Source organism: Chiloscyllium plagiosum, unplaced genomic scaffold (genome assembly GCF_037043375.1).
Source record: "Chiloscyllium plagiosum isolate Xiang-an unplaced genomic scaffold, Cpla_swu_hap1 HiC_scaffold_6, whole genome shotgun sequence".
NCBI lineage: Eukaryota > Metazoa > Chordata > Chondrichthyes > Orectolobiformes > Hemiscylliidae > Chiloscyllium > Chiloscyllium plagiosum.
In genome coordinates, this window is record NW_028270144.1 from 59,843,150 (window position 1) to 59,860,565 (window position 17,416).

Consider the following 17,416-nt stretch of genomic DNA (forward strand, 5'->3'; position numbering starts at 1 on the left):
AGATTTGTTCCAATTGATGCAAATTGTAGGATAAACTACCCACTACGTGCCCAGGTTGTTTACAGCCAGTCTTCTAATGTTGTCAGTTTTTTGATGCCTTCTTCATTTTAAAATGAGAGTAGACCTCGACACAGGGCAAGGGAGGCAAAACTATGGCAGCAGAGGAGCTGGGAACACCACTTATGTGCAACTGCAGATAACAAAATAAATTTAAACTGCATATTAATTAAAATTCTGTGGCATTTTTTAGATACTAAATAGTTTTTTTTGCTCTTAAACATTTAATGTTGTTATCGCTGACTAATTGTAAGTAATATTTTGAAATTTCTACAGAGGTTTAATGGTTTGTTTTTAGTTTTTGCCACTGGTTTTTTTTAATTTAACATGCAGTATTCCTTAATGAATTCTAGTGATTAAATACTGGTTAAATAAGCAGACAGAACTGTCAAGTCTACAACAGAATTGCTGACATTTTCAGAGGGTCCCAGATGCTGTGTAAATTGCTCTTCAAAAATGTAAACTTCTTAGGTAATTCATGTGGGAGAAAGTGTGGACTGCAGATGCTGGAGATCAGAGCTGAAAATGTGTTGCTGGAAAAGCGCAATAGGTCAGGCAGCATCCAAGGAGCAGGAGAATTGATGTTTCGGGCATGAGGCCTTCTTCTGGAATCCTGAAGGGCTCATGCTCGAAACGTCAATTCTCCTGCTCCTTGGATGCTGCCTGACCTATTGCGCTTTTCCAGCAACACATTTTCAGCGCTAATTCATGTGGGGTCAGGTATATGACGACTTTCACATGGTTCATATATATACTGCTGCAATGTCTGTCCTCCTTTTGAAAGATCTTTGGAGGTACGCATAGTGGCAAGAATGAAATAAAAATGAATGTGGATCTCTTTTTTTGAAATATTTAGTATTATTGATAATTGATCAGCAATTCTTATTTTAGAAATTATTCTGCCTCGTAAGTGCAATTAAATTTAAAAGAACAGGATCAGTGTGACTCAATATGGCAAAGATGCAAAGTGGATGGGAAGGGGCGCTTCAATAAAACAGCTACTCAATATTTGATAAACATCTACCATTGTCCAAAGTTTGTGAGAAGTTTTGTAGCTCGGGTGCTTGTTGCTGTGGTTCTGTTCGCCGAGCTGGAAGTTTTTGTTGCAAACGTTTCGTCCCCTGTCTAGGTGACATCCTCAGTGCTTGGGAGCCTCCTGTGAAGCGCTTCTGTGGTGTTTTCTCCGGCATTTATAGTGGCCTGTCCCTGCCGCTTACGGTTGTCAGTTTCAGCTGTCCGCTGTAGTGGCCGGTATATTGGGTCCAGGTCTATGTGTTTGTTGATGGAGTTTGTGGATGAGTGCCATGCTTCTAGGAATTCCCTGGCTGTTCTTTGTTTCGCTTGCACTATAATGGTAGTGTTGTCCCAGTCAAATTCATGTTGTTTGTCGTCTGCGTGTGTGGCTACTAGGGATAGCTGATCGTGTCGTTTCGTGGCTAGTTGATGTTCGTGGATGCGGATCATTAGCTGTCTTCCTGTTTGTCCTATATAGTGTTTTGTGCAGTCCTTGCATGGGATTTTGTACACTACATTAGTTTGGCTCATGCTGGGTATTGGGTCCTTCGTTCTGGTGAGTTGTTGTCTGAGAGTGGCTGTTGGTTTGTGTGCTGTTATAAGTCCTAGTGGTCGCAGTAGTCTGGCTGTCATTTCAGAGATGTTCTTGACGTATGGTAGTGTGGCTAGCCCTTTGGGTTGCGGCATGTCCTCGTTCCGTTGTCTTTCCCTTAGGCATGTGCTGATGAAATTGCGAGGATATCCGTTTTTGGCGAATACCTTGTATAGGTGTTCCTCTTCCTCTTTTTGCAGTTCTGGTGTGCTGCAGTGTGTTGTGGCCCTTTTGAACAGTGTCTTGATGCAACTTCGTTTGTGTGTATTGGGGTGGTTGCTTTCATAGTTCAGGACTTGGTCTGTGTGTGTGGCTTTCCTGTGTACCTTAGTGGTGAATTCTCCGTTTGGTGTTCTCTGTACCCTCACGACTAGGAATGGGAGTTGGTTGTCCTTTTCTTCCTCTCTCGTAAATCGGATTCCTGTGAGTGTGGAGTTGATGATCCGGTGTGTTTTCTCTATATCCGTGTTTTTAATGATTACAAAGGTGTCATCAACGTATCTGACCCAGAGTTTGGGTTGAATTTGTGGTAAGACTGTTTGTTCTAACCTTTGCATTACTGCTTCTGCTATGAGTCCTGAGATCGGTGAGCCCATGGGTGTTCCGTTGATTCGTTCGTATACCTGGTTGTTGAATGTGAAGTGTGTTGTGAGGCACAAGTCCAGTAGTTTAAGTATGCCGTCTTTGTTGATGGGTTCAACGTCCTGTTGTCTGTTATGTCTGTTCAGCAGGTTGGCTATTGTTTCTCTGGCTAGGGCTTTGTCAATAGACGTGAACAGTGCCGTTACGTCGAATGAGACCATGGTTTCTTCCTTGTCTATGTGTATATTTCTGATGATGTCCAAGAATTCCTGTGTTGATTGCATAGAGTGTCTAGATCCGCTGATCAGGTGTTTCGGTTTCTGCTGTAGTTCTTTCGCCAGTTTGTGCGATGGTGTCCCTGGTAGTGATACTATGGGTCTGAGTGGGATGTCTGGTTTGTGCACTTTAGGTAGTCCATAGAATCTGGGGGTGTTGTTGCTTTCAGGTTTCATTCTTTGTAGGTCCGACCTGGTTATCTGTCCGTTTTTTTTGTAGGTTCCTCTGTGTTGTTTATCCTATTGGTGAGCTGTGGGGTGGGGTCGAACTCCCTCTTTTGGTAGGTGTTGGTATCTGCAAGTAGTTGTTGTGCTTTTTGGATGTACTCTGCTTTGTCCAGGATGACCGTCATTCTGCCTTTGTCTGCTGGTAGTATGATTGTGTTCTTATCGTTTCTTAGTGATTTTAGTGTTTCCCTCTCCTTGGTGTTGAGGTTATGTGTTTGTCTTTTCCTTGTTATCGGGGTACGATACTTTGTCTCACTGTTTGTTGTGTCTCTTCTGTCAGTCCATTGTTCCTGAGTGTGCATTCTAGTGCTGCTAGGAAGTCTGCGGTCTTGGCGTCCCTGTGGTTGTAGTTGAGTCCCTTGGCCAGTATTGTTCTTTCCGTGTCTGTGAGCTGTCTGTGGGAGAGGTTTTTAACCCAGGTGTGTGTTGTGGTGTCCTCTTTGTTGTGTGTTAGTTTGGCCATTTTCTCTTTGAGTGCGGTGTGTAGTCCTGTTCTGTCCTATGGTGACAGCCTGTTCTATGGTCCGGGTCCATTCCTGATTAGTGGTTTTTGAAATTAACGACTTTTGGCGCGCAATTTCTTGTCTGTATCTGTGAAGTCTGTTGTGAGCGTCTGTAATCATTACCTGGATCATCCTGAGTCCGTTCTGTCTGGCTGTGTCTCTGGCTTGTGGATTGTTGACTGGTGGTCTGTATCTGACACTTGGTGGAAGGATTCGATTCTTTCGGCATTCATGCAGGAACCGGAGTTGTTCGTATGTGGCGCTTAGGCGGTTAGCGCAGGATTCCCATTTCCTGGCTTGTCGTAGCGTCTCTTGCCTGTAGGTGTTCAACGTTTGAGAGAAGATTTGTAGCTCGGGTGCTCGTTGCTGTGGTTCTGTTCGCCGAGCTGGAAGTTTTTGTTGCAAACATTTCGTCCCCTGTCTAAGTGACATCCTCAGTGTTTGGGAGCCTCCTGTGAAGCGCTTCTGTGGTGTTTCCTCCACATTGGGACAACCAACTCCCATTCCTAGATGTGAGGGTACAGAGAACACCAAACGGAGAATTCACCACTAAGGTACACAGGAAAGCCACACACACAGACCAAGTCCTGAACTATGAAAGCAACCACCCCAAAACACACAAACGAAGTTGCATCAAGACACGATTCAAAAGGGCCACAACACACTGCAGCACACCAGAACTGCAAAAAGAGGAACACCTATACAAGGTATTCGCCAAAAACGGATATCCTCGCAATTTCATCAGCACATGCCTAAGGGAAAGACAACGGAACGAGGACATGCCGCAACCCAAAGGACTAGCCACACTACCATACGTCAAGAACATCTCTGAAATGACAGCCAGACTACTGCGACCACTAGGACTTATAACAGCACACAAACCAACAGCCACTCTCAGACAACAACTCACCAGAACGAAGGACCCGATACCCAGCATGAACAAAACTAATGTAGCGTAGGACAAACAGGAAGACAGCTAACGATCCGCATCCACGAACATCAACTAGCCACGAAACGACACGACCAGCTATCCCTAGTAGCCACACGCAGACGACAAACAACATGAATTTGACTGGGACAACACTACCATTATAGGGCAAGTGAAACAAAGAACAGCCAGGGAATTCCTAGAAGCTTGGCACTCATCCACAAACTCCATCAACAAACACATAGACCTGGACCCAATATACCGGCCACTACAGCGGACAGCTGAAACTGACAACCGGAAGCGGCAGGGATAGGCCACCATAAATGCCGGGGGAAACACCACAGAAGCGCTTCACAGGAGGCTCCCAAGCATTGAGGATGTCACCTAGACAGGGGACGAAACGTTTGCAACAAAAACTTCCAGCTCGGCGAACAGAACCACAGCATCTACCATTGTCATATAAAAAGTAGTGATAATTACTGAAATATTTTAAAAGGTACATCTAACATAATAACAATGTAAGAAATACTTCATTATGTAATTTACAAGCTTTTATTTGTTTTTTAGGGATGGTCTTGCTGCAAGAGGCGCACAACAGATTTTTCAGATTTCTTGAATATTCCGGTAAGATTACATTAAGTGTAGTTGAGATACTGGTTTGCAGCTTGATTTAAAGTCAATTACTTCTTGAACTTGTGACAGTTTTGAAGTATGATACTGACAAATGTTTGTGTGGCAAAATATTGTTGTGATGATGTGTTCATTTTCTAACAAGTGGAACTAAAATTTGCGAATACAATTTTTGACAGGAAATCTGGTCCCAGTTTATAGCTTAGCACAACTAAGTAAATTGATATGATATAAACTCCTGATTGCATTTTATTTAATAGCTTTTATTTATTTTCCTCCTGATTCTTGAGAGCTTGCATTGGGAACACTAATAAAAAAAATTCAAACCTACTGGATGCTTTATGTTCAACAGACTTCCCTTTCTCCACAGTAAATGTCCACCCTGCAATACAGTTCAGCAGTAAATTTGGTTAAATGTGATTTTTTTCCTTTCTCAAAAACCATGTGACGCTTCCCAATTACTTTCAGCTTTTTCTAAGTGCGCAGCTATAACTTTTTAAATGCTTAATTCTGAAATCTTCCTCATGAGAAACCCCCACAATTACTATCATGGGGGTTACCATTGTCAGACAACTCAAGTGAACTTGTCATATATAGTGATGACAAGAGCAAGTCAGAGGCTTGGGATCCTGCAGTGAGTAACTTACATCCTAACTCCCCAAAGTCTATCAGTAATTAAACAACCTCTACAGTGCAGATAGGCCCATCAAGTCTGCCCCAACTCTCTGAAAAGCTTCCAACCAGACCTGCCCTATCCAGGGCAGCTGGGAATGGGCAATAAATGCTAGACAGCCAGCGATTCCCAAGCCCCACAAGTGAATTTTTTTTTTAAAAAAAGGAAAGGTATCAGACTTTCAAGAAGGATAGGAGGCTAAGTAAAGGTGGTTAAGGTAATATTGTTCATCAAAGGTGACTTTGCTGTAATTAGTTTTGTTTCAGGAAAGGTCTGTTTCCATGCTGCGTGACTCTGACTTTGAAATGCCAAACAGTTGTAGGTCAAATAGTCTTTCTTCGATGATGGGCAAACTGTTAGAATAAATCCTGAGAGATTGGATAAACTGTCACTTAAAAGGCATGGATCAGACAGAGATATTCAGCATGTTCTGTTAAGGGAAGATCATGCCTTACAAATTTGAATTCTTTGAGGAAGGCAATGAGTATCAGTGAGGCTAGTGCAGTGGATGTGTCTATTTGGAGAAAGGCATTTGACAAGGTCCAATATGGCAGTATAGTCAAAAAAATGTAAAAGTCAACAGGACACAGGATAATATGTCAAATTACATCAAGTTGGCTTAGTAACTTAAAAAAAGGGCAATGGAAGATATTAAACAAAGCACACCACAATTTCTAACACCACAATTAAAATATAAACAAAAATAAGAATTAGTATAATTTTAACTTTACTATTTTGTTAATTATTTCAGTATAGTTTACCACTCATCAATTAATCCAATGTGGCAAAGTTCCATAAGCAGCCTTTGGCAAAGGCAAATTCAGCAAACAGATTTCCTCACATGCAGTCTCCATTCCAGAAGAAAGGAATACTGAAATTATGAATCTATTAGCAGAGAAAGAACTCAGACTTCCAGCTGCAGTAGTCAGAGCTGTATCTAGCAACTTCAACAGCCAAAAACCCAGACTTCAACTGGAAGCAAAATTAAAACCCTGAATCTGGGTGAGCCTGATTCCACCCACTCAGGCTTCCTTTGTCTAATTTAAGAAAAAAAACACTTGGAGCTCCAAGCTGTTTATCCACTGCTTTTGAAGCAGATATTCTGGCACACTGGCAACACCTTTCTGCATGAGAACCAACACAGAACAAATCCTTCTTAAAGGCCCAAACCATCATACGGGTCTAGTGAAATTAACACTATGTTGGCACCTCACCATGTATGCCAATTCACTTATAGAACATAGAACATTACAGCACAGTACAGGCCCTTTGGCTCTTGATGTTGCGCCGACCTGTCATACCAATCTGAAGCCCATCTAACCTACACTATTCCATGTATGTCCATATGCTTGTCCAGTTCCACTAGCTCAGCTTTTTATGTACACATATTTGCCCTCAAGTGTAAAATATTAGTCTTCAAGTGAACCTTCTCCTTTTGGAATCTGGTTATTCTATTGTTAACTCAGAAATTCACGGACCATGTGCAAGTTACAAACAAAACACACTTTTTTGCAATTAAGCCAGTGAGTGATCAATAGGCAGTAATCCAGAGTATCAATCATACATGCTAATAAAAGATTGCTAAATCTTAGTAAAGGGACAGCATTATTTATATCCTTTATCATCTTGTTTTCTCTATTTCTTACCATATAATGTTTCTTTATTAATTAGGTTGTTATCAGATAATTAATAAATTTTAGTATTGTTAAACAGGCTGCTGATGTGCTTTTATTTGCATCACTGCATATGCGCCAGATAATTAATGCTTTCAGTATAGTTTTACATAAGTTAAACAAAAGCGATTTATGTAGCATTATTTTCGTCAGTTATAGATTAACACCTATGGTTACACCTGTCAGCCTGTTAGCACCTGTCATGAGAAAGAGACAAATGCTAGCCTTTGCCAAAATTCGTGCATTCCTTATTCCGTTCCCATGGTCACCAAGCTTAGCCATTATAAAAATTAAGTTATTACAAAATGGAGACTTGCAAAATGGTGGATTTTTAGCTATTATTTCTCCAGTACTTTATTGCTATCATTGTGACAACTGCTGTGTACAGGTACCTTTTATTCTGAGGTCTTAAATTAATCCTGTCATATTACACAATACCAAGTCTAATGTAACCTGCTGTCTAGTTGTTTCCAGGGACAGAGTTTCTGCTCTATGAAACTCTTAAAAGTTTCTATAAACTCCTCAACATGCTACTGCCACCCTCCTGATTTTTCTACTTTATACGAAGATTGAAGAAGTCATAATTATTGCTATCTCTTTGTCGCAGGTACCCAGTATGATGTTTTATATACTTTGATCTTGGTGGTTATTGGTTGGGGGTCTGTAGGCTATTTATGTTGCTTTTTTTATTAATTTATTAGCTTCCCTGATTTTATACTGTGTTAACCTTAAGAACAGAATCGACCAGACACTCACCACAAAATTAGCTCCTTTCCTCGGAGTTGAGCAAGAACCTGTTCCTACAGTTAGGAATGGTAGAAAAGCTAAACAAAAGGAAACAAATATCTTCCTCCCCATTCACCTAACTACCTCTCACCAAGCTCCAGATTTGCTCTCAATTTCTTGGACTAATCATTTGTCTTTACAGGGGGAGCTATTTGCAGAATTATGATTAGAGGAATAGACAGCATGGGCAAGACAGCTTTTCTTCTAATCACAGATACTGCATAGAATCCTCGCACCAGATTGGGAAAATTTGTATCCTGACTGTGCATTAAACATCTGCTGTTAATTTCTCAAGCCTCTTCAGGCAGGTTGGCTTCCCCAACCATAATTGCTGGGAACTTCTTTTGCATTCATTAGCACATAATAAATTCGCATTAACAACTCAGCCCACTCCAGTTTTGCTCAAAAGTACAATTTGGTTAGCCAGAAATAGCAGCCATGTCTGTTCACAAACCCAATTATATATACCAGGCATGTTCCCAGCAGCATCAACTTCTTCCTTCAAGCTCTGATGAGTACAAACATCTTCACTAACCTGGCACCCCCAGGACAGAAAGCCGTTTCTTGTGCACCCACTTGTGATGAGAGGTGAAGCCTATCCTTTGTGACTAGTTCATGAAAAATCTGCCATCTTCTGCTCAAATACTTAGAATTCTAACTAAAGACTGAGCAGTTTCAATACCTGTCCAAGTGAGCAGCCCCACACCGGCTGATTCCAGTAAACCTAACTGTGCCAGGCAAGCGGGGCCCAACATAAAGAGAGAATTAACTGAAAAGTTGGGTAGAGAGTTGGGTTGAGTGAAAAGGTAGGGAATGAACATAAGGTTTATGATTGTGGGAGGTATTGGAGGGATCCTAGGCAACGGAGGGAATGAATTCTACTGCAGGAGGAGAAGTAACATTCATATAGGGCCATGAAAGCAAAGAAGCTTAGGAGCTGGATGTTGAGAGGAGGGAGCACAATGGGGTAAATTGGTGTGTTAGGAGGAAGAACAGCACTGTGACTGAATGAGAGGAATTGTGAGGATGAGGTTAAGTATGAGGTTAAGTATGGGAGGAGTTGAGAGAAAAGCAGGAATATTTAGGGAGCTGGTGAAAGGGTCAGTGAACAAAGTAGGAGATTAAAGAAAGGTAGAGAGATGAAAAGGCTATCAAAAGTTAGTTTGGGAGGGGCTGTAGGGGTGGGGAGAGGAGAAGTATGCTTTGAGAGATGAAAGAATTAAAATCAAAGTTAATGACCACTATCTTCTGTCAAATTGTTTTCTAAATGAAGGTTTTTAAGAATGCAAAAGGAAGGGGACCCAAATCTGTTTGCACCTCTTAGTGCAGCTAGCGCACATCCAAAAGAAGCTATCGGATCTAAAAGTCCCAATGGCTACTGCATGAGCCGTCCCTTCCTTCAGGCTGTTGAAGTGACCTTAAATAATCGCGACAAATAAAAGATGATCAAGGTCTAAAAATTGCATAGTCAGAAGTCACACGACATCAGGTTATATCCAACAGATTCATTTTGAAATCATAAGCTTTCGGAACACTGTTGCTTCATCAAGTGAAGCTTGTGATTGCAAAGAAACTTGGTGTCGTGTGACTTCTGATTTTTGACATCCAGTCCCACACTAGCACCTCCATATCATAAAAATTGCAAATATAAGAACCAGGAGCAAGCGGAGACAATTCAAACTCTAGAGCCTGCTCCACCATTCAATATGATAATGGTTGGTCTCACCTTGGCCTCAACTGAATTTTCCTGCCTGTTCCCCAAAGCCCTTTAACCCATTACTAATTAATAATCTGTCTATTCCATCTCAAATTTATTGTATCCTGGCATCCACTGCACTCTGGAATAGTGAATTCCATAGATTTGAGTGAAAAATTATTCTTCTTAGTTTTAAAACTATGACCTGTTGAGATTGACCCACAAGGAGAAATGTTCGCTCCATGTCTACTTTGTCAATTCTCTTTAGCATTGTCTGTACCTTAATTTGATCTCATCCTTCTAATCTCTGGCAAATTTAGGCCTAAACTGCTCAAACCTTTCATCTCTGGAATTATTCTAATGATCTACCTCCGGTGCAGTTACATAATTCCTCAAGTGCTGATGGCCAAAACTGTCCACAGTACTCCAGATGCAGCGTCATCGATACCTTGAGCAATTGCTTCAGTACTCCCTACTTTTATACTCTGTTCTTTTCGTGAAAAATTACTTTTTTATTAAGTGCTGAACTTGAAAACTTCCTTCCTGTGACCTATGACAAGGACAACCAGAACCCCACTACACCAAAGTATTTTGAAGTTTCTCTCCATTTAGATAATTTGATTTTTTTATTCTTGCAGTCACATTGAATCACATTAACTATTTCTATATAATAACTATTTCTATACTATTTCCATTCATTCATCTTCCCTTCTCAGGTAGGGATCTGCGATTCACCAGCGGTGATGATAAAGGTTTGGGATCGGAAGGGTATGGGAAGTTAATGCACATTCTTCTGTAGAGAACCATTCTCTGGCCTGTGCATGTATGTGTTAACAACTTGGGGATGAAACTTAAGCAGGCTGAACTTTACAATGAGTAAAAACTGCATTGCAAAGAGTAATAAATGGCCAATAAATTTACATTGCGTTATTTGACAAATGCCCGCAAAGAATGTTCAGATAAATCACAATATCTTACACATCGTCACAACAGGAAAGAGCAGAACCAGTTGTGGAGGTTGCACCTCTCCATGCACAAATGGCACAGGGTAAGCTTTCACTGAAGACAGGACCAGCCTGATAAAGACCTAGAGTTACTTCAACTCTGACAAGATTGTCTAATGGAAAGTGTGCATCTCAATTCTTGCATTTTCTTCAGAGAGGAATAGTAATTCCATACTGGCTGTAAGGAGCACCAAATCCAACAGCTGTCATTGATAACTTTCAAAAGATGAAGGAAGAAAACAAGGGAAGAAGCAAAGAACAAGGACAGCAGAATTCGAGACATGAAGCTTAGGGGAATGCAACTGTGGGTGAGCAAACAGAGGGGAACCAGGGCCTCCACCTATGTTATCCAGTGTACAGGGCATACATAGGTGTCCCTGTAGCCTCCAAATCTATGCAGGAATGTGGAGAAGGATTTTTATAGCTAGAGAAGCTGTCATTGTATCTGCCACCACATGCAGACAGATATGCAACTCAGCTTGGGAAGAAGCACAATGACTGTAGGTTTGAATACCATAATAGAGTTGAGTTTCCTTGCTACTGGTACCTTACAGCGGTGAACTGGGGAATTGGTTTGGCATCTTCTATTTGGCAGTCCACAAATACATTTTGTGAGGTTCCAGATGCCCTTTAAAGGAAAACAATTGCTAGTGCAGTCACCATGGACCCAGGCAGCCAAGCTGAGATTTGCAGCAATTTCTGGTTTCTCTTAGCAACTTCTAGTTTCTCTTCAAGTCACTGTTGACTGCACCGTGTGGCATTCAGAGCTCCATTGCATCATTCAGTCAGGTTCCTCAACAAGAAACTTCATTTCCTCGATGTTGAACTTATTTGTAACTGCAGACAACAATTCCTGAAGTCATGCACACTATCCAGGGAACTGTCACAACTGCTAGATTCTTTGAATGCTGCCCCTCAAAACAAACAGCATATAGGTGAAGTGGACTCGACAGCAGCTAGACTTGAGAATTCTCAACTTTGCATGAAGGTTGTGGACTTCAGAAATAATAGTCAGTTGCTATGCATAAGCCTTACTACTCTCATAGGAATGCCTGATTCATAATGTTGAAACTTCATACAGCTACTTCTGTTATACATTGGTGTAAAGGGAACAAAGAAATGTGTAATTCCATTGGCATAAACTAATCTTTATTTTGCTTTCTGTAAATGATTAAAAAAATGAACTTGCACGTCAGAGTATTCTTTAGTGTGAATGGCTGATCAGATAACTCCCGTTTTCCTTGATGCTCAAGATTTCCTATAGACTGAGATACAATTAAATTAATGTTATAATATGGGAAGTCCATAAAACTAGCTGCCTCTCATTGGGCAGCCCCAACCCTTTGTCACTTAAAATCTGAGCTAACATTTTGAAGGAAACCAAATTTTATGCTTGAAAGCTAGATTTCTATTTTGATTTTTCTTTTAGGGTTGTACTAAAGGAAAGCATTCCAATGAAAAACCTCCTGACCCTGTCAAACCTGAAGTGAAGATCGCATCAGAACCAGAGCTGAAACCAAAGAGTAATGATTATGTTATGCAGAGCCGAAGACCAGTTGAAGCAATTGTAAGGCCAAGGTAAACTTTGTATATAAAACAGAAAGAAGTGAGACGTTTGTTGTAGTTTGAGAAATGTGCCTTTATTCAAAGTCATGATTGAAGATCAAATCATTGGGAGGTTTTGAAATCTGTTATTGAGATCTGTTTTGTTTTATTCATTAGTTTGTGCTCTTTTTCAAAATACATTAGACATGTTTTGTATGAATATCCGTTCCGTGGACAAGTCTTTGCTTTCTATGAACTGAAAATTCTGTGCCAAAATTTCTTGTATCGTAAAACATTGAGTGAATATGTATTGCATATGGCATGGAGTTTATATTCTTATTTCTCCAAATTGACGTAAAATACAGAGTCAATGGACTTTGGGAGTTAAACTAATTTAATGACTTAATGCACTCTAAAGTTGCCTTACTTCTACATGGCTAGATGTTGCTCACTCCTAATTGTTTTAATCTGTATCTATAATGGATTATTGATATTTACTCCGCTTTCAAAATAGAAGAAATCATCCATATGCTTTCCTTGTATCCTTGTGATAACGATCTCTGTTGATCTTGGTCTCACAATCTATATCAGGATCTGGCTGTAAATATAAGTAATGGAGATTTTTTAATTTTTTTGACTTGCGTTTGAAACTGTAGGTTGAACTTGTTATATCTTGACAGGTCACTGTCTTAATGTCCTTTAGTGTTGCACTTATGCTTGCGTAAGCTTGCTGTGGGTTTTGCTTTGGAAAAAAAGTAGATATGGAGGCAGATGAACCAAATCTATTTTTAAAAGAAAAAATAAATGTACATATGTGACAATCCAAAAAATGATTTGAATATTATTTTATCCTAATAGCCCAGATGCCCCTTTAGTAAGATTGGAACAAAAGGTTTCTTCGTCATTGAAGCAAGCACTAGAAAAACTCAAGTTAACTGCTGACAATGGACCCAGAAAGGAAGGTGAATAGTTTTGGACATTCAAGCTGCAGTACTTAGTTTAAAAACATTCTTAATGGTTTTGTTTTTAATTGTACTGTAGATAGTTAAAGATTTTTAATTGTGATTAATGCTGATAAAGATCTTAGAAAATGAATTTAATTAGAGTTTATTTGTTCCATAAAAACATAATTTGCTGGTAATATTCTCATATAAACTAGTTCTTATTTTTAATTTATAATTCTTTGAGCGAGCAGAATTAAGTCCAAAGATGTGCAGGTCAGGTGAATTGGCAATGCTAAATTGCCCATAGTGTTAGGTGCATTAGTCAGAGGGAAATGGGTCTGGGTGGGTTACTCTTCGGAGGGTTGGTGTGGACTTGTTGGGCCGAAGGGCATGTTTCCACACTGTAGGGAATCTAATCTAATTTAATCAGCCTTTTATTCATATATAAGAAGCAAGAGGGTATCTAGAGAAAGGGTTGGTCATTAAAGGATAAGAAAGAAAGCTGTGTGTCAAAGATGAGAAAATGGTGAAATTCTCAAAGATTACTTTGCATCAGTGTTCACTGAGGAGAGGGACATGATGAATGTTGAGATTAGAGTTAGAAGTTTGTTTACTCTGGATCACGTTGACATAAGGAGGGAAGATGTATTGGGTAGGCTAAAGGATGTTAAGGTGGACAAATCCCCAGGACTGGATGGGATCTAGAATGCTGAGGGAGGAGGAAGAGGAAATAGCTGGGGCCGGACAGATATCTTTGTAGTATCCTTAAACATAGGTGAAGTGCTAGAGGACTGGAGAGTTGCTCATGTTATCTGCCTGTACAAGAAGGGTAGTGGGGATATTCCAGGTAACTACAGACCAGTGAGTCTGACGTCACTGGTGGGGAATTGCTGGAGAAGGTGCTGAGGGATAAAATCAATTTATATTTGGAAAGGAATGGACTTATCAGTGATTGGCAACATGGTTTTGTGCGGGGGGAGAATGTGCCTTACCAACCTAATAGAGTCCTTTGAGGAAGTGACCAAGCTGATAGATGAAGGAAAGCTGTAGATATCATATACACTGACTTCAGTAAGGTGCTTGATAAGGTTCCCCATGCTAAACTAATGGAGAAAGTGAATTCACATGGTGTGCAGTGTGTTCTAGCTAGATGAATAAAGAACTGGTTGGGAAGGAGTAGTAATTGAAGGGATTTTCTTGAAATGGAGAAAGGTGACCAGTGGTGTTCTACAGAGATCAGTACTGGGGCCACTGATGTTTGTCATATACATAAATGATCTGGAAGAGGGTATTGTTGGTCTGATCAGTAAGTTTGCAGATGGCACGAAGATTGGTGGAGTAGCAGAAAGCATAGGGGACTGTCAAAGAATACAGGAGAATATAGATAGACTGGAGAGTTGGGCAGAGAAATGGCAGATGGAGTTCAATCCAGGCAAATGTGAGGTGATGTATTTTAGGAAGTCTAATTCTAGAGCGAACTATACTGTAAATGGAAGAGTTGTGAAAAGTTGATGAGCAGAGAGACCTGGGAGTTCAGGTCCATTGTACCCTGAAGCTGGCTGCACAGGTAGATAGAGTGGTCAAGAAGGCATATGGTATGCTTGCCTTCATCGGATGGGATATTGAGTATAAGAGCTGGCAGGTCATGTTAAAATTGTATAAGACTTTGGTTCGGACGCATTTAGAATTCTGTGTACAGTTCTGGTCACTACATTACCAAAAGAATGTGGATGCTTTGGAGAGGGTGCAGAGAAGGTTTACGAGGATGTTGCCTGATATGGAAGGTGCTAGCTATGAAGAGAGGTTGATTAGGTTAGGATTGTTTCCATTAGAGCAGAAGAGATTGAGGGGGGACCTGATTGTGGTCTACAAAATTATAATGGGTATAACTAGGGTGGATAGAAATAAGCTTTTTCCCCAGGGTGAGGGATTCAATAATGAGAGGTCACGCGTTCAAGGTGAGAGGTGAAAAGTTTAAGGGGGATACACACGGCAAGTACTTTACACAGAAGGTGGAGGTGCCTGGAATGCGTTGCCAGCAGAGATAGTAGAGGCAGGCACGGTAGATTCATTTAAGGTGCATCTGGACAAATGCATGAGTAGTTGGAGAGCAGAGGGATAAAGATGCTTAGGAATTGCGCGATAGGTTTAGACAGTAGATTTGCATCGGCTCAGGCTTGGAGGGCCGAAGGGCCTGCTCCTGGGCTGAAAATTTTCTTCGTTCTAATTCATTGTCTAATGTTTACATGAAAGGTATGAGTGGTTGCGTTTTTGAAAATCTCAGTCTGGAAATGCCAATGTGAATTTAAAAATTTGCAACTTTCCCCACACACTCCCTGATATTATATAGTTGTTTACTAAAAGCAAAAATTCTGTCTTTTATAGAAGAGGATAGTAATGAAGTAAAGGTTGGGACCACATGTAAAAATGCAGGTTGTAACAAGGTAAGCAATTGAAAAAGAGCTAAGCCCTATTGTTATAACTTACTTTCTTTTAATATGTCACCTCTTTTGATAAAAGGGGGCAGTCAAGAAAGTGTGTTTGAAAATAATAAAAGGAGGCTAGGTCCCTATTAACTAAGCTAGACAGCAGCTAAATTTCTATATATGTGTTTGTCTGACTATGATAAGTTGTATCCTCTAAAGGAATTTGTTGTTTCCTAACAAATATCTAAAACTGATTTGATTTCATATCAGATGCTTAGCCTTCTTTGGTACTGCAAATAGGCATCAGAAAATGAGCAATGCAGTTGGTGGAAAGAAAAAAAGGGTATGGTGTGCAAATATAATTCAGTCTTCAAAATCATGCAGTCATAAATAATTTGGGAATTGGTCAGAAAATATCTTCTGGAGAGTCAACACTAACTTGCTACAGTATTGGTTTTGGTGGGAGGACACAAGCGGCATAGCAAGTTTAATTGCGTTCTCTCCATTACAGAAATTTATAAAACCGGATAGAAATTGTACACTGATATAAGCTTTCCTATTATGGACGAGGATTGATTCCATTCTGATAGAGAATCACTTTTTATTTCTGCAAGATCAGCTGTAAAAATCAAAATATTTCCTGTAGTTCTATAGTAATACAAAACATTTGTTTGTTTTGACATTGGGGATTTTCTGAAAGACAGTAATAGGGTGTTTGACCTTTAGGATATGCACATTCCAAGCATACATTTAGAAGCCATATGTAGATTATTTATTCAAGCAGTATGCCTTTTGTTCTGTTTGAATCAAGCAAGATTTTCTACTATATTAACTTGTTTATCACTGATAAATGCACAATAAATAACTGAATAATAAAATTGCTCCATTCTTTAAGCCATGTGAAGAAATGATGCTCTGTGTCTAGTAAATTATAGTTGAGCTAGTTGCACTCTAATGGAGGAAAGCATCTTTCTCAAATGATTGTAGTTAAAAGCTTTTAGTTTTTCGTCATATTTATTGATAATGGGAAGGAGGAGAAAGCTATTCTTCATTATCTTTAATTTTACTTAATGTGTACAATATTTCTCAGTTTTATGGAGAGAATATATTTAACATGGAGCTGTCTGCAGCCACTTTCAATCCACTTGTTTTTACACTCAAGATATTTTTGTTGAAGATTTCTTTTACTATCATAATTTAGAAGAAGAATAGATGAATTTGTAACAACATTGTTCCAGCCAAAAAGCAGTGTCTGTTTTACATTTTATTTAAGATATATTGCTTTTGAAATGTCCTGGAACAAAATAACAAATGTAATTTTGAATTACGACACTCAAGTGCAAATCGTTACATTGTTAATTTGCTGTTTAGTCTTTGTTATTGGAAAACCTAATATTCTAATAGTCAAAACCGGTGCGGAAGAATAAGATTTCAAATATATTGAGTTATCTTACTAACCCAATTTACAATCTTTTCTGATTTATCTTTAAATTTTGCCCTTATACACCTATTGAAGACGTTTATAGATGCAGACAGCAATGAAGAGGTATGTGTTTATCACTCAGGAGTGCCCATTTTCCATGAAGGGTATGTATAGTTTATCTTTGCTGCGTTCCAAGACAATAATATGTAGGGACTATAATTTTTCTCCTTGACTGATAAAGAACAAAGAATTTTCTGGAGTAGCATAAACCTTATATTGTTACAGCGCAGAAACCTCATTAGAATTTAAATTTTGGGGGATAGTTTTATCTTGTCATATATACCGAGGTGTAAGATCTTGTGGATGTTATACAACCTACGGTACAGCAATCAGGAGGTACAGTGTGTCCAGAAATGCTTTCCTGCATCTCCCTCAGA

General features: G+C 39.7%; 1 protein-coding gene across 1 annotated transcript in view; it reads left to right on the forward strand.

Annotated features, from left to right (window-relative positions):
• LOC122550582 (cysteine and histidine-rich domain-containing protein 1-like) overlaps positions 1-17,416 on the forward strand; it is a 45,176-nt gene that overhangs the window by 8,572 nt on the left and 19,188 nt on the right. Inside the window, exons 3-7 of the mRNA XM_043691539.2 lie at positions 4,747-4,803; positions 12,071-12,219; positions 13,045-13,148; positions 15,516-15,574; positions 17,073-17,143. Of these exons, the coding sequence (XP_043547474.1) occupies positions 4,747-4,803; positions 12,071-12,219; positions 13,045-13,148; positions 15,516-15,574; positions 17,073-17,143 (440 nt within the window). The remainder of the gene's footprint in view (positions 1-4,746; positions 4,804-12,070; positions 12,220-13,044; positions 13,149-15,515; positions 15,575-17,072; positions 17,144-17,416) is intronic.